Below are 26,305 nucleotides of genomic sequence, written 5' to 3'. Positions count from 1 at the left end.
CTAGATCTAAAAATAGAAGAAATACATTAAAAAAGTCTGATGATAGTATATATAAAATATTGATGATCAACACGATATTATCAACAAATAGACTGTGCAATTTTGTAGTCATACCCATTAAATTGAACCGAGCTATTTTATAAAATGATAAAATGTTAAATAATAGACTTCTAGAATACTTGAAAATCAATCAACAGTAAAACCAACTACCACATAAACTAATTATTATTATTATTCAAATATTAAGCATGCTACTAGGAACGGCTGATATGTAATAGAAGTTACATGTTTAAACTACTTAAAATTATTTTTACTTATTAAAAGGTACATACTACTCAGTAATTTTATATTTTAAGTTGTAATAAAAACATTGAGTAAAGGCCTTTCCTATTTAAAAAACTGTAATAGTATGTATAATGTCCAGCAATTGATGGGTGCCATATATTTCTTGCTATTTTAATACTGAAGCCTAACATATACGTAACAAAAAAAACTATACCAATGTTGGTGTATTCGAGTGACTGATGTTAATTCATTATTCATATGGATCAAAACCTCATATAATATTGGTATTAGCCCGGTCAAGATTCATCAAGCCCTCATTACGGTTGTGTTTTCCAGGAATATTCAACCGCTACTTGGAAGGACTATAAAGGTAGGCATAAGAGGTCCGATACAAAAATATATTATTATTAGATATGGTTCTGACAAAAAGTGTACGCTCACATATATTATATAATATCAAATTCGACAATTTTGACACCTCTGTGTATTTAGTTCAACTCGAACCCGTCAAACTTGTGGACGAGCGAGATGTTGAAGAATCAACAGTCCAAATATTATTGAAGTTGATTTAAATGACAAATTATTGAAATGAATCTAGTAAAAATGAATAGCACCTAAAGAAACGGTAACAGTACACATAGCGCAGCTTGACGACACGATTCAGAAATGTTGAAAAGAGAGGAAATGGGTACATGAGATAAAACTGTTAAAACTGACATATGTTATCCACTTTATCACCATACCCTAATACATTAGATCAAGGAGACAAGTGAAATATGTAAAAGCCTACTTGTATTTAATGTAGATTAAAGTGATTAAATTATTATTGTTTTATGATTAAGGTATTTAATAAAAGCACCATTATTTTCATTTCTAGACATTTATATATCACCTTTAATTCCTAAAGATGACAATATTTTTTAAAAATTGCTAACATACTTTTTAAGAAATATTATTATTATCTCTTAAAAAATATCATATTTATAATTTATTTTTCATCATATACATAATTAAGATACAATAATCGTATACAATATGATATCATCTAAACCAGGTTCAGTATTTATTATATATATATATATATATATATATATATATATATATATATATATATATGTAATGTGAGGATTATGTCATAGTAATATAACATTTTAGATGTAGAAAATAATTTTTTGAAGGTATTTTCGCGGTTGATTTGTATTAAGTTAAGATTTATTTATAGAAATTGGCACAACCTCCGTTTATTACTTGTTTTTTATTATTTGGCATTCAAAGAAATATACATAATTAATTGTTTAATCCATTGATTCATTTAAAATTAAGTATTATTATTTCGGTATTATTCTCATTTTATATATTTCTAAATATTTCGAATATATTTATTAAGAATGAAAATAAACGAGTAAACGCGGATTTTATTTAACATAAGAATATTTTTTAAACATTATTTGTTCTAATTATTTCCAGTAGTAAATGAATACTGGATTGATTTATTACTGGTTATAAATATGACAATATCTATTCACAACACAGAATATCAGCCGCCCAAAATGAAATGTCAATGGTATAAATGGTCAGTCGTGTGGTTTGAATAGATCACATAATTGAAGTTATTATAAGTTCCTTTCAATATTAAAACGAAATATACCGTAGGAAAATAAATGACGATCATTAAAAAAAAATTAAATACATACAAATCGGCCTTCAATGCTGAATTATAAAAGTGAGGTTAGCACCTTCAACCAGATCCCTTTACCTCACAGGGCTTTAACTGCTTTATAATAGTTAAAAATAACGTTTAAGTTTCATGTATTGAAGTTAAAATGTCTTAACCATTTCCTTGAATCCAGTAAGTATAGTTAAAATAATTGTATATTTAAAATTAAAATATTTACCTTTATTTACACTTTTATTTATTTAAAAAAATAGACATTAATTTTAAATGACACCGAACTAATACTCCAGGCAACACCTTAATTGTATACAGCTACGTAACAGTATTTATTATTAAATGAGATCATCCACTGATTAATGAAAGTTAAAACTACACCATATAGAGCACCAAATTTAAAGCTTTATCTTATCTTCTGACTTAAAAAAGTAAATAATCCATATTATACAATACCATTGGTTAATCCAATAATTAAAAAAAGGACCTCTTTCACATTGCTCCTTGCAATGAAAACGATTTGCAGGTTAGAATATGTAGTGTACATTTTAAATTTGATTTATAATATTAATTACCAGTCTTTGCCGGTAACCGGTCTGTTATAATGAAATTAAAAAATAAAAATACATTTATTTACAAATATACCCTCCAATATATTTAAAAATGTGTTATAAAATCTGGTTAACTCACCTCACTAGTCAGTATGGACCGGCTGATTCGAATTCCTTAATAATTTTCTCCAGAGAAAAATTAACACAAAAATGATTTTATCTGTTAAACAGATATCGCGCACGCACCACCTGATCCTGTTGTAGATTTTTTACGCGAAACTAAAGCCAGAAAACGGGTTAGGAAATAGTTTCTTGAAAAAAATCAATATAATATTACTAAAGGCTTTGAAATTTGGGCGAGTTTCCACTGTTTCCAGGGTCAGACGTTTTACGGCGGAAAATGATGCAGCGATAGCGCCATCTATCAAATATTCTTCCAATGAATACCTATAAAATATAGTAGATTACTATATAAGCTATATATTTACCCTTTATAAATAGAAAAATATTTATTTATAATAAACAACATATTATAAATTAAAAGCATTTAACATACATATAATGATGTTAAAATACAACATATATTCACAAGTTATAATGGAACTAAAATTAATTTTTAAATTTCAAGGTGTTTATTGCATTATCAACATAATAACATTGACACACACATATTCAATATAATAGTTTTACATTATTTAAGTATAACCAGACATAAATACGGACTTTACTGATGATATAAATACGATATCATTTTAAAAAGAGCAGATAATTCACATAAAGTTATATTTGCTTATAAAAACAAGATAAACATAATTGTCCAATCTCATTCTTAAAAATAAAACAAAGGGGAATAAATATATTTCAAAAATCAGCGGTTATATATTTAAAAGGAGATAGAATGTCTGTTTACTAAAAATTCTTTATAGGGATTGGTCAAATTCTTTTGGCGCGCTACCCCAGCGACGCCGTGGAACGCTTTGTAAACAACTAACCGGCCAAAGCTAGAGAGTGTGTTTGTACGGTAAGTTGGTTTTATTTACCTCTTCAATAATTTTTATAACGTTATTGGATTTTTTCTGGTATTGCACGAAATTATCACAATATATTAGTTTTTTTATACAAATTTCCTACTTAGGTATTATTTCGCTAGGTGTTACCGGTGTCGAGCAATTAATTTCTGAAAGATGTATTATCCCATAAAATTCTGGCATGGCTGCCTTGATTTTCACTCGTATCAGTCAAGCTTGCTGTATGCACAATTTTGAAAATTAATTTATTTGGATATATAGAGTTAGATTTTATAGTTTTTGCATGAAATTTTAGACGATATATCGAAGATTTATATAAAGTAATGTTTTCCTTGATACAGTATACCTTTAACGCGAAAAATATTTGGGTGTTGTCTTATATTTTAATATTGTATTATTTTGAGTACGGCGCGCGCGATTTGGTTTGTTTGAATTTTTTGTTATTTTATATTAAATTTAATATTATATGACAATAGCTGTGATATAATGTTTAATATTTTTGTTGAATGTAGTATATCTTTTATGTTGTAGCTTTAATTGTTGAACTAAAATAAATATATTTAGAGAATGCATAGATTTCTTCTTGCATTATATCGATTTTCTAGTTTGATAAAGTCAATTTAAAAATAACTTCTAAGATGTTATTTGCAAGATGGCTATCAATCAATGCTGTATATGAAAATTTTATAGATATCCCTGTATTTATTAGTTGCGGAAAGCTTCTGTACTAGTTCCTTTATTTTTTTATTACGTTTTTCCTCAATTCTACCAGATTTGAGATGCAGTATCTCTCATTCATGCGTACATAATATCAAACATGTTTTGTCATGATTTGTTATATCAAATGAAGATAATTCAATATGGCGGTTGATAAACAATATATGATAACCTTGTGTTTTAAACTTTAAATTATCATATTCAATGTTGTTATGAACGTAAAATACGTATTTTTAAATTAGAATTAATTTTTATTTCTTTAGTTTCTTGGAAATAGTAATTTATATAATGTCGGACGAGGCAGCTTCAGGACCTGTTAAAAGGGGAAGAAAGTCCGCTTCTGATAAAAATGAAAAAAGTGAAAAAGTTGAAGCAAAAAAGCGCACGAAGAAGGTGAGAACAAAAAAGAGATAATAGAATATTTCGTATAATAAAATAATAATTTTATATAGGAAGTTGCATCCAAAAATGATACAGAAGGCGAATCGGACGGTGGAACCCCCGCAAAGAGAGGACGTGGTCGGCCAAAAGGCACTACAAAGAAAAAGTCTCCGGCAAAAGCTAAGTCAAGCGGAAAGGGCACAGGTCAGTTCTCTCAATATAAAAATGGAATTGAGGAATAAACATTTCAATATACTTGAACTGATGGTAACACAGGAATACAACTACAGGATTTGCAATGACATAACTTTCGACCTTATTTGCTAAACCAATAAATACCAATAAATTATTAGAAAACGTTTACTCAATTTCAACTTTCTCAAACTCAATTTCAGTCATTGGCTCATCTGTATAGTATCATATAGTTTGACTGAATATAGACTAGCACTTGAACTACCATGTTGTTAGAAAGACATAATATACTTTTTTCATAAATCAATTTTAATAATATATTTACTTTTTTTATTACATATTTTTAATATTTATTTATTAGCTTTAATCAGTATTAACAGATACATTGTTTGTAATAATAGGTCGTAGAGGCAGACCAAAGAAGAAAGAGGAGGAATCCAAATCGTCAGAAGAAGATGCCGACGATAATGACGATTTAGGAGATGAGGATGATGAGTGAAAAGTGTTCATGACAGATTCAATCTAAAAATTGCTCTGTTTTAAAATTGTAGAATTTGGGTGTATCATTTGGAGATCCTGATGGATATTATAATCCTGGAATATCCAAAGTGATTTTTTTGTACAATAGAAGCAATGTTTTTTCAATCAAATCACGTCACCTATTTTAATCAGGAGTACCATAGTATACTGTTGATATTTAAATTGTAAAACAATACAACTTTAAATTATATCAAAAGTATTTAATTTGAGAAGTTGTATTTAATTAAAAAAAAGCCTTGCTTGTGTTTATAAATGATCTCCGGTAATTGTATGGTTGTATGAAACATTAGAATTTAAGTTAAATCATAAGTGTACATTCAAGTGACTGTTCAATGGATGAAATTTTGAATTATATAGAGTGGTATAATAGTAAAATTCTTTTCATAATAAATGAGGTCTAAAATAGGTTGAACTTATTTTTCCTTTTACAAATATTCCCATGCTACATTACAATTTTAATTAACCAAAAAAAATATGACTTAAAAATACAGCATATAAAAGAGCATATTATGTAGTTATATAAAAAGTCCAAACATTTTTATTGAAAAGTTAGCTAGTAATTTGATGAAAAAAATTTGAACTACTTATAAAATATACCTCCGATTTGGCCTATCAAGGCTAATGAGGGAAATTTCAAGAAGTTTCATGTTTAGTGCGTTCAAATTTCTTGGTAAACATATTTTTCATTATTATTTAGGGTACTACTGTATAAAATCGAACAAGTAATGATATGAAAATACATCGAAGGCAGACTTGAATTATACTATCATTCTATTAGTACTATAGTATAAGCTTTCAATATTTTCTTTATCACATCATTTACTTCTAAGTACGGTCATAAAGTACATTTCTGTATTATTAGTATATACTTTTAAAGCTTTAAATCGCCATTTCATTTTAGCAAGCCTGTTACGCAAAAAATCAAATCAATAGATTAATGGCAATTGCTTATTAAATTTGCTTAATTAAAAGATAAATGTTATAAACTTTAAATCACCTGAAATGTTGCATCTCCTACCTTATGTACCATCAAAAAATGTCATCTTACAAAACTGTACAAGAAAATAAATAAATGTTTATAACGAGTTATTTTTAACATATTTGATAAAAATCTTTCCAGCTAGTTTTGAGACTTTAATAATTCTATCGGTGTATTAAGATCTTAATTTTAATTAGCTGTAGTATTTTAATATAACATTAATAAGAAAACATTTGGAATATTATTTTGTTATCAGTTATAGAAAAGTACTGCGGCTATTGAAAGAGCGTTTGAGGAAAAGAAATACTGCCCTGCAATATTCCTGGATGTCTCACAAGCTTTTGATCGGGTTTGGCATTTGGGATTAATCTGTAAGATGAGCAAATTATTACCGCGTAACTATTGTCAATTGCTGGAGTCATATCTTTTCGGAAGAAAATTTAGAGTATCGCACGAAATGGCGTTCTCGACATTTAAAACTATTTTGGCTGGAGTTCCACAAGATAGCGTCTTAGGACCTCATGGACGAAACATTGGGAAATTCAATTTAATAGCTCCAAATCTGTTCACGTTAATTTTGCATTGCGGCGAAATAACAAAAACTTAATTATATCACTCAATGGATGCCCGATTCCTCAAGCAGAATCAGCTCAATACCTCGGAATCCATCTTGACGGTAGATTAAATTGGAATCATCACGTCAGACAAAAAGCAAAACACATTAGAACCAAAATAAAACAACTATACTGATTAGTCGGAAAATACTCTCAACTTGATCTAAAATCAAAGGTTGATCTATAATACAATTATAAAGCCAATTTAGACATATGGGGTTGCACTAAAAATTCAAATCAACTAGTCATAAATTATAAAAAAATATTAAATTATATCAAAAGTATTTAATTTGAGAAGTTGTATTTAATTAAAAAAAGCCTTGCTTGTGTTTATAAATGATCTCCGGTAACTGTATGGTTGTATGAAACATTAGAATTTAAGTTAAATCATAAGTGTACATTCAAGTGACTGTTCAATGGATGAAATTTTGAATTATATAGAGTGGTATAATAGTAAAATTCTTTTCATAATAAATGAGGTCTAAAATAGGTTGAACTTATTTTTCCTTTTACAAATATTCCCATGCTACATTACAATTTTAATTAACCAAAAAAAATTCAAATCAACTAATCATACAACGCTGTCAAAACAAGGTTTTCCGATTGATTAACAATGCCTATCGCTACGTAATCAATGAAGAACTGCACGATGACCTAGGAGATTACTAAATCATACTAACGTGGAAGTAATACAACTGCTGGAGAGCGCGTAGGATGCCAGGGGATTGATGCGAACAAAACCATACGAACTTATATAAAGTGTATACCTTTAGTGTAAACTATAGCTATAAGTTGTTATAATTTTATAATCGAGGAATACATATTGATGTATTTTCTCGCACTCGTCTTGCTTGTGAATTAAACTAAGTACATAAGAAAAGTACTAATAAATTAATTGTAAATTAAGATTGTACCAAGCGTATCTAATGAAGATATTATAAAAAAAAGTTATAGAAAAGTGACTAGCACCATATATAGCATATAACCATCGATATCCCCTACTTCATAGCAATTGTTAAAGCAATGGAACAGTTCTCCAATTGCTAAGATAGTAGCCAGTTATAACAACAAACTTGAAAAAACCTGATGACGTCAGTTACCAGGCTAGGTAAGACCAGATGACTTGGGAATGGTCCATTAAGTAGAAAATAAACAAAAAAATCAACAAACAGCTTATCTTAGGACCTTTTAACTTCACAATGTATTGATCATATAATTACATTTTATCTACCTTGAAGTTATAGGGTTTTGGTATATATATAGATACACCAAACTGAATAAATGCAATTAAATAAATAATTGATAATGATTATAGTGAAATAGTCATACTAACAACTAATAGATACCGATAGATGATAACACAATTTTGATACAGAAATTGCTGAACATAGGGCAGATGAAATACAGTTTCAGCACTTTACAGAATAGTATTAGCTTAAGTACTCAAAATATTTTCATAAGCTATTTATTTTTTGACCTATATATATTTACATAATATTTTGTTTAGTGAAAAATTATTTAGCAGATGATGGTACCCATGCTTGAATTTTTGGTTTTGTTGTAGAATATGGTACATATTGTTCTGAAGTACCACTTAAATTCTCTGTGTGATCGGCCATCCATTTATAATTTGGACGGCTAGGATCCTGACTAGGTAATAAATCTGTTTTATAATGAAGCCAACCAAACCATTCTGCGGGAACTTGACTTCCATCATAATCAAAACCTATTAATGTTGATTTGTAATTAAATTTCAAATAAAAATACAAGTATACTACCATATTTAGGAGCATATTCTATCCAACGGTTTCTGCCATAAAAATAGCTCTTGTTTTCATAATATTGGTTGCCATACTTATCTGTACCTACCAAAATACCAGGTCTTAGAGAATCCATTCTAAAAGAATAGTTACGTTGAATGTAGTTGCATTTTCACAGAAAATGTTAGCGCAGAAAATATTTTGTTACATAATACTACGTATGTTACCTCCAAAGTTTATATAAAGAAGCTTTAATTCCTCCATAGCTTCTCATAGTCTGAAACACTTTGAAAATACGGTCAATTCCAAAATAACTCATTTTGAATATTTTCTTTAGCACTAATAATTACTGGAATTATAACCTAACTTAAATCTACATTGACATCGACGGAGCTCAGCTGAAATATTTATAATGGGTGTTAAAACTATTCATAGGTGACTATTTTTTTCTATGATAGATGATTTTGTTAAATTATATAACACACACAATTATATTCACATTACGCAGAAAATTCTACAAAAGTAAACAATTTAAATGTGTTCAGAATAAAATGTTCATGTTAAAATGTTAAAATATATTTTACAGCCACTTTTACATATTTTACTTCTGTCAATACGTCAAATTAAATGTTTTGATCCCATTTAAAGCTTTGGGCTTTTTTTTCTATGGCTTTGGGTTCAAAAAACACAGAGGAATATTTTGTGTTTATATCTCAATCTATCAAGTTGTTATAGGTCGTTATTAAACTTGTGAGAAAATTTTAGCGTTATTATTAATATTAAAATTGCACTAAAGGTAAGTTTCTTATGAAAAATAATGGAGTATTTTTGGATAAAGTAAATGTAATGAATAATATATACATATATATTTAGAATAAATGTTATGTAGAATAATTGGTTATTAATATATTTGTATTTCTTTAATATTTCTGTATTTAAGTATTAAATGAACCCAAATTATTATTTTCTTTTACATTTCTGAGTATGTAGTCCCAATATTTATACATTATGTAAAAAAATTAAATAGACAGGTATTAACTTTAAAATTACTTTAATAATTAGTTTTCAGATCTTATTAAAGTAATAAAATTCAGTATATATAAGTTATATGAAACAAGTTCACTTAATATACACTTTAGATACAGTTTATGTATTTATCTAATTTAATTTTAATTTAGGAAGTATATACTGTGCTGTTTTTTTTGTCGCATTCATCTTATTTGTGTATTAGGATTAGTAAATTAGGATTCTACTACGCGTATCGCTGTCATTTCAATATTCCAAAACCCGGAAGTTATGAAACTTTTCAAAAAAATATTAAGTAAAAATTAGTACTTATCTAAAATAAAATCAAATAAAAATGAAAACTTCAATTCAATTTCCTGTAGATCAAAGACGTTTATTTTAATCGGAATTATATGTTAGACGATCCCCTAGATTTATGAAAAAAGATATTGTGATGGAGCGAATAAATTGGATAAGATCTCCAAATAGCATAAGGTTCTATCCTGGAGGGAAGTTTTAAAGCTAAATTATACGATACTAAATTATTTTTTAAATTTCAGTTATAGATTGTCTATTTACGATCGCACACTAAAAATTACTAATAATTTTTGGACAGAATCAACTTTATTTTTGAGATAAAATTTTTTATTTGGTTTGGTAATTTTAATGCGTAGGTATTACTTATTTTAGGTCGACAATGGTCTACACAAGTATTATTATTCGGTCCAGTTTGCTTTATGAGTTTAAAAATCAGTTGAAAGCAACGGAAGCCGCACGTAAAATTAGAAATGCATTTGGCGAAAGTAGTGTGACTGATGATACAGCTAGATTTTGGTTCCGTAGATTCAAAGGTGGGAACGAAAACTTAGAAGATGAGCCACGTGTTGGACGCCCTATAGTTTGTTCTGATGACCAAATAAGACAGCATATTTTCGAAAATCCTCGTTCAACGTGTTCAGAAATTAGCCTTGGCTTAAATTGTGATGCGTCAACTATAAGAAAACGTTTAAACGCCATGAACTTTGTTAAAAAATCGGACAAATGGGTACCAAATCAATTAACCGAAGAAAAAAGCGTTTTACAATTATAAGTTCTAGGAAGTTGTCACTAAGGGCGATACTGAAGGCGAGTCAGACGGTGGAACTTCCGCAAAAAGACGACGTTGTCAATCAAAAGACGCTGTAAAAGAAAAGTCACTTGTAAAAACCAAATCAATCAGAAAGGGTACAGGTCAGTTTTGTTATATTTTTAAATCACTACTTTGTTTTTTAAATATATATAAATGGGCACACTAAAACAGAAACGATCTGTCGGGAACAATATGCAATGCCGAAACTTAAAATATTAAAGATATACAAAACTCGCTGGTATCACCTGGGTGTAGATTATTATAATCTGCTTAATCTAAACAAAATATCATCGCAGGAAATTGTTATAGAACTCTTTTTGCATTCAACATAAAAGAATAAGCTATTCTACGAATGGAGGCATAAACGCCAGCCCTTGGAAAACTTACCGAATTTAGCGGTGATTCTGAACGTCATTTGTCCTCAATTGAATTTAAATATCAGAAATATGGGAAAAAGTAATATTTGCGGGAGATCATAATTTAAATGATATATTTTTTAGACGATGCATTCATTTTCAATTATATGGGGTCATATTAATCATACATTGTTTTTATTTATAGGACATGGAGGCAGTCCAAAGAAACAGGAGGACTTCAATTCTTCAGTATGTGCCGATGATAATGATAATCTCGGGGATATACACGATAAGGGAAAAGCGTTCATGACAGATCCAGCATAAAGATTATTCCGATTTAAAATTGTAGGATTTGCGCGTTTCATTTAGAGGTCCTTACGAACATTATAACCCATTCCGATCCTGCAGAAACATGTTATCTAAATATGTGTTTTAATCTGGAATAACATAGGCATTGTGTTAACAATGAAATTAAATAACATAATGCAATTTTAAATTATATTAACAATACCTTATTTGAAGTTGTATTTAACTAAAAAAATGTCTGGCCTCTGAAGGGATCTCTCGTACTTGTAAGATGATAAAAGTATTTATAAAAAAATAAATTGAAAATAAGTATAACTCTGACATGATTATTCTATTTATATTTTTAATATAAATAAAGTAATTCTTTTACATAATAAAAATAGCATTTTTTCTATTGTAGTGTCCTCTTTACCAACTATGACTTATTTTGACTAAGTCTACAGGTAACATGGACTCGAAACCACAAACCTCGACATCAAGTGAGTAACCAATCGAGAGACCACTTAAGATCTTACTTAGCTTCTGACTGGGATGGTCTTTCCTTGTAGTATTTTACTACAGTGTAAAATATTGTACATTTTACACTGTAGCTAATGGATAATCACAAATATGAAATATATCTTTGCCTTGGTGATATTCCATCCGGCGACTATCGCGTAACCGTTCTGTCCCCTTGACCATTGTGCTTACCTATAAAGCAGTATTTTAATAATACTTTATATATGTACCGGTACTACCATTAATTTTGACTTGGGAAAATTGGAAGTTATTAATATGTATAGTTAGCTATTTTTAGGAAAAAATATGTTCAGTTGATAAGTGAATATATCTTGTAATTAAACAAAGCATTAAGAATATATTTGGATTGTTCACAATATCTATAGCTCAACGCAAAAAGAAATAGAAATATGAGCAGAAAAGTTACGATCGAAGGGAAAACATCATCAGATGATGCGTTAGTGATACTATCGATTCATTAGTTTTTATGGAATTCACAAATTTAAAAAAAAATTATTAAATAAAAAAGGAATTTTTAAAGAATATCTCGTTTTATTCCCAATGATTTAGATGGTCCCTGAAATGTTCTCGCATTTTATACTGAAATTTCGAAACCAAATATTGTCATGCCAACTCTAAAGTATTTTAATATCCACAATAGACGCTGGACTAAACAATAAAAAATGAACTAATTTAAAAAAGAAATTTTATTTAATAGAAATCAACAATTTTTATACATGTACATATCGTATTGTATTTATTGTAAGGGGTCCATCCATAGTCTCATATTTTTATATGTAATACACTAATTTCAAAATGGTGTAACATTGAAATGAATTAAGTTAAAAGAAAATATATTTGAATACTTCTACTTTAAATTTAAACACGGATCCAATACATTGCTGAACGAATTCTGTTGTAGTCAGGTAGTTGTTCAACTGGTCCAACAGCAGCAATTGCAGGGCACCTAAGAATACATCTAACATTAGTTCTTTACTATATGAAAATATTTTTATTTTATAAGGATGCAGTCATTTCAGTATTCAGTCATATCAGTACTACAAAATATAGCTTATTGCTATAAATTAATAATAAAATAGAAGAAATTATATGACATACCTATCATACAAATATTTATAGCAAACATCTCTGACATTACGGGCAGTAATGGAATTAATTCTGTGGGTAAGTTCATGTGGTGGTAATCTTCTTCCATAACATAAAATCTGGCGTCCTGTAAATAAATAGTTAAAATTAACATGGACGTGGGAAAAAACATTAATTAATTTACCAATATCTTCACACACAGCAGTAGATGTGTCCAATTGCAATAAAGTGTTGGCTGTTAATAGTGCTTTGGCACGTTCAACTTCACCTTCAGTTACACTGGTACACAGTCTGATAAATTCCTCTTGAATGTTAAATACCATATCCTCAATTTTCAAAGGATCGGAAACAAAATATATTCCCCATAAGCCAGTATCCTAAAAATAATTATAACTGTTAAAATACATGAAATATTTGAAATTGAATAATGTGAAATTAATAATAGAAAAAAAGAACTGAATACATTTTATACCTTGTAGCAAGTGTTGAAACTTTGATAAGAGTGGCATAAGTCTTCTTCACCACTAGCCCTAGCTAGATTTGTGGCATTTTGTTTTGCTGATGCTTGGGATCTATAGAAAATGTAATTTATAAACATAAAGACAAATATATACAATTACCTATCCCATGCACCTAACAAAGTTGAAGCTACCATTAAAGTTAAAGTATCAGGATCGGACCAACCAGCACCTTCCACTGCAATTGCAATATGGGCTAAAGGAAGGGAGTCATCTCGAACACGTATTTCTGATCCAGTGAATCGGCATGGGCTCAATTTCGGTATTTCACCAGAATAATTGTTATCTATAATTGATGCAGTTTATTGCAATAAAAAAGCTATACACAATAGGAATGACAGTACTTAGTTTTCCAAGATTCGCTTCAGCCAATTTAACAAGATCTTCATGACAAACACCACCTGCTCCAGCAACAACAACACGGCTAGATTTATAATGATTATCCAAATAATTTCTCAAGTCTGTTGCATTGATTGAACGAATGTTAGCAGTTGGACCTAAAAAGAATAATTTAAATGCCATTCATAACGGAAATATCATATTAATTTTATTTACCCAAAATAGTATTAGCTAAAGGAGTTCCTTGGTAAGCAATTGCATGTAAATGATCAAATACCACTTCTTGTAAATTAGACTCAACTTCTTGCATTTCTCTTAATATTACACCTCTTTCTCTCTCAATTTCAGCTTCCCCCAATTTAGCATTTTGAACGATGTCAGATAAAATTTCAATAGCCTATGGGTTAATAAATATATACATTAGTCAAAATATCAGTTACGTATACATTTACCTTTGGAACATCTTTTGAAAGGCATTTAGAATAATATACAGTCTGTTCTCTGCTAGTATAAGCATTCAATTGTGCGCCCAAGTCCTCAATCTCTATTTCCAGTTGTCCTTGGGTACGTTTACCAGTACCCTAAATAAAATAGTTACAACTAACAAAAACTTTACTATCAAAATTACCTTGAAAGCCATATGTTCCATAAAATGGGCAACTCCATTATTTTGAGAATTTTCATACCGACTTCCTGCATCAATCCAAATACCAACTGTAGCAGTTTGTGATCCCCAATCTTCTGTAGCAACTCTAATACCTTTAAGTAGTTAGGGTTTAAAATGACATAATTCAATAAAATATTTGATAAAAAAAATTAATGAATGATAAGATTTTGAAGTAAAAATTGTCTTACCGTTATTAAGGGTAGTTACTTTAGTTGGTGGTACATTAACAGAAACTTGTTTAGGTTCTGCAGCAGTAGAGGCCTTTCTTAAGACCTAAAATTTAACTTTGTCAAAATCTTTAAGGTTAAAATTTGTTACGTAATTTTATATGTTAATTAAAAATAATTTATACGCAATTTCATTTGTATTTCAAAGAATAAGTCGGATTACCATTAAACGATAAAACTTTCTGCCAAATTACCTTAGATAAATTCGTATTTTTGGATAATTTTGCAACGGACTGAGACAATTTTAGGAGGGACGCCATATTCCTGGCCTGGATGTGAATCGGTGACAGCAATTCAATACTTGTCAAAAGTTAACATGCAAAAAAATAATACTGGCAACTGCAAATGCATTTATTTAGAAAAATAAGGAGATTTAAAATATTCTTATTACAATAGCTAAAAATATATAATTCTATAATTATTATTTTCAATTTAATTATAAAATGCTTATTTCCAAGATGAGATTTAATTATCATTATTGTTTTATTTTTTATTAAATTCTTTAAATATTGATTCACCTCAGAATAATGTTCAAATGCTATTAAATCAGTAGAAATATTAATTATATCTTTTTCTAATATAAAGAAAAAATCCTTCATTAGAAAGTTCAGAAAATCTTCAGAGTGCTTATCTGAAAAAGATTTATTTCAATAATCTTAATATATTGACTAAGTGCAATACTGAAATATAGTTACCTTGTAAGTTCCAGATGTATATCAAAAATTCTAATTCAAATCTTTGAAGCTCTTTGTATTCTAATATCAATTTCATTATATGTTTTAATATAGAATAATTTGCCTTAAGATTCATATTTACCAATGAATAACAGAATTGGATTTGCTTCTCTCTGTAAGTTTGAGAATATCGGATATTTATATCAGTTAATTTATTACAGTTTTTGAATAGTTCAATTATTGTGTGTTTATTAATTTCATAACTAAAGAAATTTTTTGATGCTTTTATATTGAACAAATTTAATATTTCTTGATCCTTTAGTTTAATAAATTCCAATTTATTAATTTTTATCTTTCTTTTCATATTCTTAAATTCATAAAATTGTTGAATATCATTATATATATCATTTTTGTTATTAATAATTTCTTCTTGACAATCTTGTATAAGATTGCAGATCTTAATATTCTTAATTTTGCATTCTTTATATATATCTAAATAAATTTGATGGAAATTTTCACAGTTATGATATTCACTTAAACAGCTTATATTGTTTAAAAATTTCTGAAACAATAAACATTGTTAAAAATACCAAATAAGTTTAAATAATTGTTATGTTATTACCAAAACATTCAATCTTTTTGTAGAACTGGTTAGAGTTTTTTGTTTAAGTGTATCATAAATAATGTTACTTAAATTAATAGAAATCAAATCAGTGGCTTCTGATTGCATATTAGGAAACTCGTAGTTATTTTCACTAGTTGATAAGAGATTTAAAATACTGTTTTCCATCATCGGCTTCTTTATTATAACCACAAAATGCAGAAATAGTATTAGTTATTCTGTGACTATAACGCTACTTTTATAAGGTTAACGCAAAAAAAATTTAAAACTTATTTTTGGTTATAATCAAGTCTTGTAGATGTCGCCATAAATATATATTTTTTTTCATCTAGTCTACATTCAGAAAGATAAATAAATATAAAATATATGTGATTAGTGAGTTCAATTATAAAAGTTAATGTTTATTTAAGATTGTATTTATAACAAATATTTTGCATACGATTATATGCACTTCATAAATGTCATTTTCGGAATCGCCATTTTGTTACCGACAGTGCTGCAAAATTTGTCGATCATTTTCGTCAGGTGTGTTTATTTACCGATTGATATTTGAAAATTAAACTTTAAAAAATGTTCCCTATTTATTTAATTTATTATGAAGTTAACAAATCTGTATCTGTTATTAATCACTTTTAATAGTAACTTATTATTTAAAATGTATATATATTTTAGATTATTCACTTCCATATTTACGTCATTGAAAAATGTCTCATAATGTTAATATTCAAAATTCAATGCAAAATCCAGTAACCATAGAAAACGGCGATGAGTCTGAAGAAGTATTTTATAATGTTACAAATGTAAGAAAACTTAATAACTCCATATATATATATATATATATATATATATATATATATATATATATATATATATATATATATATATATATATATATACTGCTTTTTATTTTAGTTAATACTTGAAGATGGTACTAAAGCAATGCTTATTAATGGAACTTTGGTTACATCTGATGGAAACACTTTAATACTCCAAGATAATGCTGATATTAATCAATATGCATTTGAAGAAAATATGGGTACTAATGTATTATATCTGCAACAAATGTATAATAACTTAAATGTGATTTTCAGACCATATTATCATTGCTGATGAAGATGAACAAAATTCAATTCAAGATGTTGATTCCCAATGTTTTCAAATTAATTCCAATCTTGTTGAATATATTCAAGATGAAAATTCTTGTGTAATAGAAGGAGATGGATCTGAAGTGATATTTGTACAGGAAAATAGTTTACCTTTTCAATGGAATATTAAAGTAATGATATTAAATAAAATGGCACCGTAAAATATATAATCATTGTAGGATGAATATGATTTAACAGAATTTTCAAATGAAAGCAATATACAATCAATGGAAACAGTAGATATAAAAGAAGAATATATAAAAATTGAAGATGGAATTGATATAGAACACCTATTAAACCAAGAAGAAGTAATTCAACATGAAGGTGGAAGGTATGGTTTTATAATTAATATAACTACTAACTTATTGTGATGTAATGTTTTAATAATTGTTTTTAGTTATCAGTATGCTATACTTAAAGATGGAAAATTTCATCTACAGTCTGGAAATGATGTGCTTGAACCAAGTAATACAGATGATTCTGATAATCCAATATCCGATAATTTGGTAAAGGAGCAATACAGATTTGAATATATGCCAAATATATTATCAAATGATATAAACAATTTGTCAGCTATAAAAGGTATTAAAGATGGAATGTTATGATTTTGGTTCAACTAATTTTGTAGGTAGGAATTTATTAACAGGTCAGTCAATAACTTTAGCAAAATATATGGATAAGATACAGAGTAGTAGGCATAAAGATCACATCAAACAAAATATAGTTGGTAAGGTTATCTTTTTTTTTTGTGCTCCATCATTTTAATTTTTATGTGATATTATATTTCAATTATTTTAGAACGAAAGTCAAAAGTTAATATAGAAATGGACTCTCCTCTAAAAAAGCTTATTAATAAAAAGATTCCTATTGGAAGAACAGAGCAAGGGCAACTTTTAATAGGCAAAATTGTTAATGTAATGAAAAAAGCACCAAAAGTATCTGTAGATAATGAAATATTGCTGACCAGTCCAAATAATAAAATACTAAAAACTGATGACAAAAAAATAGAACATTTAAATAATGTAAATAGTTTAAATATAATCTGACTTAGTATAATAAATTATATTTTAGCCAATATCATCGACCAACAATGGTACTATTAAGAATATTAACATATTAACATATACGCGGCCAAAAAAGACTGATATTTATACAAAATCAATAGGTAAAGGTTTTGAATAGAATTATAGCAGAATACCCATTAATTTATTTTATATTAGGCAAGACGAACATTAATAAAGAAGACAATAGCATTATGAAATGTAGATCACCAAAAGTGTCGCTTAATGAAGAATCGAGATGCACAGCAGATAATAAAGTAAATACTAGTGTTGATAAATCAGATACATTGAGAGATTTGATAGAACAGTCAAATATAGTTGTATACAAGAAAGTAATATCTAAAGAATGTTTTGATGTTATTGCAAGAACATTGTCTGGTTTAATGGGGATGGATAGTGTTGTTAGGAAGTTGAAAAATCGGACTATAATTTTAAAGGTATTAACTACAAAGTATACTAGAATATGATAAAACCACAAAATATCACAACAGAGGTATATTATGCATTTTCTTTTGCATTAATATATAAATATAAATATGTTTAATCAGTATTATATACATGTTATATAAAAGTGTCAATTTGAATTTTCTAGGTTTTACAGAAAATATATGATCACAATATAAATGAATATAATAAAAGTGTGTCATATTGCAGTGGGTACATGGTAAGGGAGTATAAACTGAATGATGAGCAAAATAATTTGTCTGAAGCATGGACGTTTATACCTGATGCAAATTCGAAAGATATTATCTTAAATGATGGTAATACTAATAATGATAGTGAACTAGAATCACAAAGGTACTTATTTGTATAAATGGTTAATTTTATTACTGAATGGATTATGTTTTAGGTCTGTCAATATTACTATACAAATTACGGTTAATTCAGATGGGAAGCGCACATCTAGAGTTATTATTGATCCACCCAGTGATTTATCAAAATTTAGAAAAAATATGAACAATTTAAAGTCAAATTCAAGTGATTTATCCCTAAAAGGAAATTCAACATCAGAATTTTAGTAAGTCTGTTATATAAAAAATCAAATTAATTTCTGTTTAAATATTTCTGTAGTTGCACCATTTGCCAATTAAAATGTTTTAATAAAAAAGATTTAACAAATCATATTAAATCACATGAAACTTTGCGCCTTATATTGCCTGAATGTCTAGAAAATGACTCTGAGGCATCTTTACAGTTAGAGAACCATAATGGTTCTAATGACAAAGTAGTCAAGTGTTTTTCATGTGCAGAAAGGTAAGCGTTCAATTTAATATCTCAATTATTAAGTTTTTTAATTTATTTGGAATAGACGTCGGTTTGGAATAGGATGGTTTTACATGTGTGCTTTCTAATAATTTTATTGAAATATTGAAATATTTAATTTTGTTTTATTTTAGATTTTCTGATATAAGTCTATTAAGGAAACATTTAGAACAACATGGATTTATATCTTCAGTTATAGAGAAGCAATTAGTATCAGTTTCAGATGCAGCAAAAGATAAAATTACAGCATATAATCGCCCCCGTCAAAATCATAAAATTGAACAGAGAGCATTTGGTTGTAATATTTGTAGTAGACAATTTACTAGGCATTCAAATTTACAAAGGCATGTTGAGATACATAAAGGAGAAGGTGCTATGTATCAGTAAGTATTTTTTGTAGTATCATAATTATAATTTAACATTGTTATAATAGTTCGGTCTCAACCTTCATAGAGTCAAGACGTGTTTTTCCCTTCCCGAAACAACTCTCTTCAAATCTTACCAAAAATAATCTGTATTTTATTACAGTCAACTTTTAGTTTACGGTTTCAAATAGTTCCCAGGTACGGGTAACGGTCAACCTAAAGTGAAGTGAGTACGTTCTACGAAACAAACAACGCTTCAAGTTTTGCCCCTATAATATCCGGAAAGTGAAAACAAGAACTCATAAAAATACATAAGAAGTATCATAAAAAATGGATCCAATTGCACTTATGAATGAATGAATACATCGAGTTAAATGCAACTAATCAGTAGTAACCAAAAATTATTGCAACTAACTATTGAGCTTGTATCTATGCGATTGCATTTACAAAGTCAATTACAAAATATCCAGGAGATCTGAATGGTTGAAACAGCCTGAATGGACAGAAGTAAACAGTAAAAAGGATAAAAAGAGGAAGAAGTCTGAGATGATACCTTCTCTGCTAGTAGGAAAACATTGTACAGGATATCAAAAAAAGAAGCAAAAAGACAAAATTTCTCTGCCTTTCTCGATTAAGTGAATCAATATTGGCAATTTTAATCTATTCAGAACACAAATAAAAGGAGTAACCATCAACCAAGTACAGTTCAAAGCTCTATCAAATAATGTTACTGTTACAAACGGAATAGTTTATAGAAATATAAAGAAACATCTCATTCAGATGGAACAAAATAAAGAGATGACCAATCCATTTAATAAACTTGAATTCCATACATATCAATTAAAAAGTTATAAGTGGTACAGAGTCATTATTAGAAGATTACCTCAATACGTCAGGATCATATTAAAAGCGAACTAGAGGCTCATCGACATAAAGTCCCGACCGTTCTGCCTATAGTGAAAAAAAAAATACAAATTTAAATGGCGAAAAATTTATTAAGACCTTTCCGCGGTTTTACGTCGATTTCATATAAACGAAAACAACATAAAATATTTTTAAAAAAATTGAACCGACTCGAAAAATAAATAAGGAATTCACTAAAAAGTAAAAAATAATGAAACAGATTTTAACCTTAATTAATTAGAACTAAAAAAAAGTTTTAAAATAAAATATGTACATAATAATCGTTGTAATGACTAAATAACAATAAACAAAAACGTTATTTAACCTATCTACCACACGTACTTTATATTCTACTATATACACACAGTTCCATCTTACATTAGATATGCCTAGTATAATCTTAATTTATTACTATTGTTCTGTTCTACTTGCATTAATACACAAGCAAGCGAGTATGGGATTCATAGATCAGTATTTCCCAAAATTTTGTGTATATGACACAAAATTAAATTATTATTTTTGTATTATTTGGGCTCGGCACCGTATCAGTAAAAATAAGAATAAAGGAACCATGATTGAAAATAAAGAACTATTAGAGGTGATATGACAAATGTTCTAACAATAGCCACCGCCAGGAAACGAACCCGCGACCTCCGCGTGTGATCTGAACGCTCTATCCACTACACCGTAGATGCAGTTGCCTGCAATATGTCTACGACTTTTCGTATTATATGGTTAGTGCTTTAGTAAGCAAACCCTTGCTAAAAACTCCTCAAAAACCCCTGAAGGCTATAGCGGTATGGTCCCTGCTTTCATCATCAGCTTATCTAAATAACTTAAAACTAATAATTAAAAACTTAAAGCTATGCAACTAGTCTGTACGTCCCCATAGCATTTAAAGAAATATCTTCTAACTCCTAACCGTTGAGGAGTTTTGCCTTCCGGCACATCAATTCAGCAATAACATTATACACAAATATATGATTATTTTAGATAAAAAAATATGTGAAAACATTATATATGCCTTTGAAATTTGGGGAATTCCGTCGATTTCTTAGTTGGTTATTATACGGGCAAAATGGGACCACCTCGGAAGTGCACTCTTTCGAATAAAATGGAATTTTAAAACTCGGTTCACTATTGGCGGACAAATCGGTGAACATTCATAAAAAATATACAGTAGAACATAAGATTTATGCCGTAAAATATCTAGTAGACTGTAGAATAAAAATTAATCCCCGGAAGAAAAACAATAATATTCCCCGGTGTACACAGCTTGGACGTACTAAAAATATTTGCAGTAGTGAATTTAGATGTGTGAGGTGTGCAACCGAATAGCGTAGCAACATGTGCATTATGCAATGAAAAAGGACACCCTGTCAATTATAAAGGATGTGTTCCATTGATTCCAAAAATTTCCAAAGCCATCTGCCATTGAAAATAAAACACCTGAAGAAACAGCAATGTTATCGGCTAAAAATACAAAAGACAACAAAAAATCTAGCGATAACACCTTGAATAAAAACGCAGAAAACTAACCAACGAGATGATCGTTGAAATGCTGAATTTTCTCAGTGAATTTCATACTCAAATACGGTAGAAAAATTGGAGAAATTCAAAAGCAATACAAAGAAGAACAAAAATAAGTAATTCGGTGAAGAGTTATAACGTGACATGCAAATGGGCTAAATTAACCAGCCCGGGAACTAGAAGTATTTCTGAGAACAAATCACATAGATATAGTACTCATATTAGAGGCCCATTTTTCTAGAAAAAATACATTAAAATACCAGGTTATAATGCCTTCTGAATCCTACACCCCAGTGAACGTGCTCGAGGTGGAACAACTGTAATTATAAAACAAAATATGCAGCATTTCTAACAAGACGAGTTTAAAAAATAAATACAAGCTATTATAATTTTTTTTATATATATTTTTAAGTCTCCTTTTACCGACTATGGATTTATCTGGATTGGGCCTAAAATTTAACGTGGGCTGAACCACGGTCATCAGCATTAAACCTACCGACTGGCGAGTGACCAACTTTAGAAATCATCTCAGAAGACATCCGGTCTTACCCAGCCTGGTTACTGGCGTGACTGGCATCATTTTCCTTGTCATATTTACACTCTTGCCTAGAACATTCACAAGTATTAAACAATCACAAACATAAATTTATGACTATGCCCCAGCAGGATCCGAACCCGCGGCTATCGCAACAGTAGGAGGACCGTCCCATCGCCTTTACCACTGCGCTGAAATAAACATAGAAGTTCCATCAAGATATAAAATAACACAATACAGAGATTTATTTCCAAAATTAGGAATTTATTTCCAAATTTATATTAGGAATTCTCAATTATCATTCAGTGCGTGAACCCACTACTTACTGGCCCACCGACAGTAATAAAGACCTACTGGATTTTTATATTTCGAAAGGTATCTCATCAAATCAAATAAAAATCGAGAGCTTGTGTGAACTATCACCTGATCACATTCCAGCATTATTAACTAGAGTCGGTCGCCGAAATAAATATTAATAATTCTATTATGATATGGATATGATTTTTTTTTAAATATTGATATTTTTTTTGCAATATATTGATATTTTTAATAAACGTTAATTTTTAATAAAAAATATCGATTAAAATTATCGATATTTTGCTATTTTTTCGGCATCCCTATTGTTAACACAAGGCCCGACGATCCTGAAAAAAAAAAACAAAGAAGCCTAATCGTACTAACAAATTTACTAACTGGGACATGTTTAGACTTACAATGCAAGAACAAATCAACTTAAATTGTAATTCTCAAAAATATAGACAATCTTGAGCAGCAAACCGGAAATATAATTGAACAAATTCGGTCTGCTGCACGAGAAGTTTACCCCAACATTAAGGGAGAAATTAGAATATGAGGTAAATTAGCTCCTTGAAATTAGAGTATTGATAAAAGAAAGAAGAAAAGCTAGAAGAGTGTGGCATAGAATTAGAAATGTTGTAGACAAATCAATATTTAATAGAATTAGTAATCAGATAAATCAAAAGATTAAAGAATATAAATAGAGTAACTTCGAATATGTAAGTGAATTAAGCCCGGAAGCAGCCAAAGATCATGCGCTATGGAAAGCAACTCGGAGATTTAAAAAGACCAATTATTAGAGTACCGCCTATTAAAAATGAGCGAAATGAATGGGTCGCACGCAATTATGAAAAAGTTGAATTATTCCCTAACATTTAACTAACAATAGATACAAATCATGTTTTTCAGCCCGATGTAGCTGTAAATCTGATTTGCCCAATGGAAGTTGTCGCAGAAATTGATAACAACCTCAATTATAAAATTGATGGAATTGATATTTCACCTGGGGGTACTGAAAGAGTTGACACGAAAAGCAATTATCATGTTAATATATTCAATGAGAATGAAGGAAGTTCCGGAGTGTTTTAAGATTGCTCGAATGATTTTGCTCAAAAAACCTGATAAAGCGACAGAACAAGCCTTCGCTACTACCTGCGATATCAAAATTATTTGAGAAAATGCTGTTAAAACGTATTAAACAATTTATGGAAATATCAGATTTCCTATTTGGATTTCGAAATCAGTACTCGACAATCGACCAACTGCACAGAGTAACAGCGGTTATCGAAAAGACATTCGAAGAATATAAATACTGCCCTGCAATATTCCTGGACGTCTCACAAGCTTTTAACCAGCTATGCCGTTTGGGACTAATTTACAAAATGAGCAAATTGCTACCGCGGAATTACTGTCGAGTGCAGGAATCATATCTTTTTGAAAGATAATGTAGTCCCGCATGAATGGGCTTCTCAAAACTTCGGCTGGAAATCCCCAGGGTAGTGTCTTGGGACCATTCCTGTATCTGCTCTACATTGGTAATATTCCAACAACAAAAGAAACAGTGATTGGAATATTTGCCGACGACACAGTTATCATGGCGAAACATATATCTCTACCTAAGGCTGCAGAAAAAGTACAAATGGCAGCTAATAAGATCTACTAAATACTACCGATTCGTACGGAAGCAGAATCAGCTAAGTACCTCCGCATCCATCTCGATGGTAAGAATTTGAAACATCATGTTAAACAAAAAGCAGAGCAGATTAAAACACAGAATTGAAGTTGCTAATTAACATCAATGTGGAAGTGATACAGCTACTGAACAACACACAGGAAGGCAGAAGATTGAAGTGAACCAGACCACACAATCTGTGTAGTGTATAAGTGTATTCTTAGTTTAGCCCAAGTAGTTTAGTTTTATTTTAATTTAAGAAATATATACTGATGCATTAATCCTATACTTGCCTTGTTTGTCTAATAATGCAAGTACAACAGAAGAGTAGTAATAAATTAGTTTGTTAAATTATTATTAAATTTAAAAAATTAGTAAAATTACTATTAAATTGATACTAAGTTATTTAATTAAACTTATAAAGACTGTACTAAGCATATCTAATATAAGTTGAGTTATTACTCTCATAGTTAAGCCAAAATTGGTACTAATTAATTTAATACATTTTAGGTGTACAATATGTAGTTGCTCATATCATTATATTTCATCTCTGACTAGGCATATGATAGCTTGTCATATGGATACAAGTAGAAGACCTCCAATTCTTAAGGATATATCAAGAGGTACAATAAATGATACACATCAACAACAAATAAATGAAAATGAAAGTGATGAAGTTGTTCAAGTCATACCACTGGTAGAAATAGATGATAACATGCAATTTGAAACTGTTGATTTGGATACCATAGAACATATACCAGATGAAATGGAAATTTTAGAAATCCCTGTACAACCTGTTATAGATTAAAATATAAATATATTTTTTTATGATTATATATAAAGTAATATATTTGTTTAATATTGTTGTTTTTATTTTACCATACATTTTAATTTGGTTTTAAACCTTTATATCGGTGTTATTCAAAATACGCTATTAAAATATTAGTCACAGATCTTTATTATTGAAATATTTTTACTTAAGTGTCTGAAAAATCAACACGTGTTTTTTACGGATATTCATAATAAGTTTCTTACAATAATTTTTGTTCATGAATGTAATTATGATGGAAAGAAAAACTGCCTAGTTGGAAGTATTTTAGAATCTAACAATATCTAAGTAATAATAATCAGTTACAGTAGATTTGGATACCATAGAACATATATCAGATGAAACTATTTTGTTATTATTTTTACGAGCGATATTCGTGTTACACGTTGTATAAACCACGTGTACATGTTACTTTCAACATATCTATTTACCACAATATATAAAATAATTACTTTCTTATACACCTAATATTACCTCCAAAGTTTATATAAGGAAGCTTTAATTTTACTAAAACTTATATTATAAGTATAAAACACTGTGC

At 28.9% G+C, this 26,305-nt stretch overlaps 6 protein-coding genes and 1 long non-coding RNA gene across 15 annotated transcripts in view; 3 read left to right on the top strand and 4 right to left on the bottom strand.

Moving 5' to 3' along the window:
- Positions 1–2,880, bottom strand: part of LOC143193292 (fatty acyl-CoA reductase 1) — a 57,727-nt gene extending 54,847 nt beyond the window's left edge. The window contains exon 1 of one of the 2 annotated variants that reach the window (XM_076399423.1): positions 2,645–2,880. The gene's annotated coding sequence lies outside the window, so the exon portion shown is untranslated. Of the gene's footprint in view, positions 1–2,180; positions 2,312–2,644 lie in introns of those variants that run through there. The other variant, XM_076399424.1, reaches the window with a different exon arrangement.
- On the top strand, positions 2,040–5,768 carry LOC143193291 (uncharacterized). 2 transcript variants are annotated; one of them, XM_076399419.1, is made up of 5 exons: positions 2,040–2,134; positions 3,432–3,526; positions 4,514–4,643; positions 4,703–4,835; positions 5,225–5,768. In XM_076399419.1, the coding sequence occupies exons 3-5, from the start codon at positions 4,539–4,541 to the stop codon at positions 5,320–5,322; spliced, it is 336 nt and encodes a 111-aa protein (XP_076255534.1). In that variant the 5' UTR covers positions 2,040–2,134; positions 3,432–3,526; positions 4,514–4,538; the 3' UTR covers positions 5,323–5,768. The 2 variants fall into 2 exon arrangements, with proteins under 2 accessions (XP_076255534.1, XP_076255535.1); XM_076399420.1 differs by lacking the exon at positions 2,040–2,134 and having other exon boundaries at positions 3,425–3,526.
- Positions 5,769–8,405: 2,637 nt separating this feature from the next.
- ND-B17.2 (NADH dehydrogenase (ubiquinone) B17.2 subunit) lies at positions 8,406–9,085 on the bottom strand. Its single transcript, XM_076399418.1, has 3 exons — positions 8,944–9,085; positions 8,735–8,853; positions 8,406–8,682 (listed from the first exon to the last, which is right to left on the bottom strand). The coding sequence occupies exons 1-3, from the start codon at positions 9,033–9,035 to the stop codon at positions 8,471–8,473; spliced, it is 423 nt and encodes a 140-aa protein (XP_076255533.1). The 5' UTR covers positions 9,036–9,085; the 3' UTR covers positions 8,406–8,470.
- A 19-nt stretch (positions 9,086–9,104) lies between these two features.
- On the top strand, positions 9,105–12,049 carry LOC143193288 (histone-lysine N-methyltransferase SETMAR). 3 transcript variants are annotated; one of them, XM_076399415.1, is made up of 5 exons: positions 9,105–9,151; positions 10,412–10,766; positions 10,819–10,951; positions 11,412–11,551; positions 11,913–12,049. In XM_076399415.1, exons 1-4 carry the CDS (start codon positions 9,129–9,131, stop codon positions 11,528–11,530), a joined length of 630 nt encoding a protein of 209 aa, XP_076255530.1. In that variant the 5' UTR covers positions 9,105–9,128; the 3' UTR covers positions 11,531–11,551; positions 11,913–12,049. The 3 variants fall into 3 exon arrangements, with proteins under 3 accessions (XP_076255530.1, XP_076255529.1, XP_076255532.1); XM_076399414.1 differs by lacking the exon at positions 11,913–12,049 and having other exon boundaries at positions 11,412–11,892; XM_076399417.1 differs by lacking the exons at positions 9,105–9,151; positions 11,913–12,049 and adding an exon at positions 9,374–9,512 and having other exon boundaries at positions 11,412–11,892.
- A 650-nt stretch (positions 12,050–12,699) lies between these two features.
- UQCR-C1 (Ubiquinol-cytochrome c reductase core protein 1) lies at positions 12,700–15,214 on the bottom strand. Its single transcript, XM_076399412.1, has 11 exons — positions 15,063–15,214; positions 14,830–14,914; positions 14,603–14,733; positions 14,427–14,555; positions 14,191–14,371; positions 13,980–14,132; positions 13,738–13,921; positions 13,590–13,689; positions 13,302–13,494; positions 13,130–13,244; positions 12,700–12,977 (listed from the first exon to the last, which is right to left on the bottom strand). Exons 1-11 carry the CDS (start codon positions 15,126–15,128, stop codon positions 12,890–12,892), a joined length of 1,425 nt encoding a protein of 474 aa, XP_076255527.1. The 5' UTR covers positions 15,129–15,214; the 3' UTR covers positions 12,700–12,889.
- Positions 15,215–15,363: 149 nt separating this feature from the next.
- Positions 15,364–15,795, bottom strand: LOC143193293 (uncharacterized). Its single transcript, XR_013004979.1, has 3 exons — positions 15,685–15,795; positions 15,564–15,623; positions 15,364–15,499 (listed from the first exon to the last, which is right to left on the bottom strand). It is a non-coding gene; the product is annotated as an uncharacterized LOC143193293 (long non-coding RNA).
- Positions 15,796–16,557: 762 nt separating this feature from the next.
- LOC143193285 (uncharacterized) lies at positions 16,558–25,794 on the top strand. 5 transcript variants are annotated; one of them, XM_076399409.1, is made up of 15 exons: positions 16,558–16,689; positions 16,837–16,964; positions 17,077–17,200; positions 17,256–17,440; positions 17,489–17,640; positions 17,707–17,891; positions 17,938–18,036; positions 18,108–18,331; positions 18,381–18,474; positions 18,530–18,807; positions 18,963–19,168; positions 19,221–19,388; positions 19,442–19,624; positions 19,768–20,016; positions 25,494–25,794. In XM_076399409.1, the coding sequence occupies exons 2-15, from the start codon at positions 16,869–16,871 to the stop codon at positions 25,741–25,743; spliced, it is 2,493 nt and encodes an 830-aa protein (XP_076255524.1). In that variant the 5' UTR covers positions 16,558–16,689; positions 16,837–16,868; the 3' UTR covers positions 25,744–25,794. The 5 variants fall into 5 exon arrangements, with proteins under 5 accessions (XP_076255524.1, XP_076255521.1, XP_076255525.1 ...); XM_076399406.1 differs by having other exon boundaries at positions 25,446–25,794; XM_076399410.1 differs by lacking the exon at positions 25,494–25,794 and adding an exon at positions 20,162–20,314.
- Positions 25,795–26,305: the final 511 nt, after the last annotated feature.

This window comes from Rhynchophorus ferrugineus, unplaced genomic scaffold, assembly GCF_030347505.1.
Source record: "Rhynchophorus ferrugineus isolate W39M unplaced genomic scaffold, kcgeb_rfMv2 rfM3, whole genome shotgun sequence".
In the NCBI taxonomy this organism is placed as follows: Eukaryota; Metazoa; Arthropoda; class Insecta; order Coleoptera; family Curculionidae; genus Rhynchophorus; species Rhynchophorus ferrugineus.
This window is presented reverse-complemented; position numbering and strand designations above follow the sequence as displayed.

Excerpts from the sequence above, each read along its gene's own strand:
- ND-B17.2 (XM_076399418.1), bottom strand. The coding sequence starts at position 9,035 with ATGAGTTATTTTGGAATTGACCGTATTTTCAAAGTGTTTCAGACTATG. Across the intron at positions 8,854-8,943 it reads TCTTTATATAAACTTTGGAG|AATGGATTCTCTAAGACCTG; the intron begins GTAACATACGTA and ends CTATTCTTTTAG. Across the intron at positions 8,683-8,734 it reads AGAATATGCTCCTAAATATG|GTTTTGATTATGATGGAAGT; the intron begins GTAGTATACTTG and ends CAACATTAATAG.
- LOC143193285 (XM_076399406.1), top strand. The coding sequence starts at position 16,869 with ATGTCTCATAATGTTAATATTCAAAATTCAATGCAAAATCCAGTAACC. Across the intron at positions 17,641-17,706 it reads ATTCAACATGAAGGTGGAAG|TTATCAGTATGCTATACTTA; the intron begins GTATGGTTTTAT and ends AATTGTTTTTAG. Across the intron at positions 18,475-18,529 it reads TATTTATACAAAATCAATAG|GCAAGACGAACATTAATAAA; the intron begins GTAAAGGTTTTG and ends ATTTTATATTAG.
- LOC143193291 (XM_076399419.1), top strand. The coding sequence starts at position 4,539 with ATGTCGGACGAGGCAGCTTCAGGACCTGTTAAAAGGGGAAGAAAGTCC. Across the intron at positions 4,644-4,702 it reads CAAAAAAGCGCACGAAGAAG|GAAGTTGCATCCAAAAATGA; the intron begins GTGAGAACAAAA and ends AATTTTATATAG. Across the intron at positions 4,836-5,224 it reads GTCAAGCGGAAAGGGCACAG|GTCGTAGAGGCAGACCAAAG; the intron begins GTCAGTTCTCTC and ends TTGTAATAATAG.
- LOC143193288 (XM_076399415.1), top strand. The coding sequence starts at position 9,129 with ATGGGTGTTAAAACTATTCATAG. Across the intron at positions 9,152-10,411 it reads GGTGTTAAAACTATTCATAG|GTCGACAATGGTCTACACAA; the intron begins GTGACTATTTTT and ends TACTTATTTTAG. Across the intron at positions 10,952-11,411 it reads ATCAATCAGAAAGGGTACAG|GACATGGAGGCAGTCCAAAG; the intron begins GTCAGTTTTGTT and ends TTTTATTTATAG.
- UQCR-C1 (XM_076399412.1), bottom strand. The coding sequence starts at position 15,128 with ATGGCGTCCCTCCTAAAATTGTCTCAGTCCGTTGCAAAATTATCCAAA. Across the intron at positions 14,372-14,426 it reads TTTCAAAAGATGTTCCAAAG|GCTATTGAAATTTTATCTGA; the intron begins GTAAATGTATAC and ends ATTAACCCATAG. Across the intron at positions 12,978-13,129 it reads TATAAATATTTGTATGATAG|GTGCCCTGCAATTGCTGCTG; the intron begins GTATGTCATATA and ends ATGTATTCTTAG.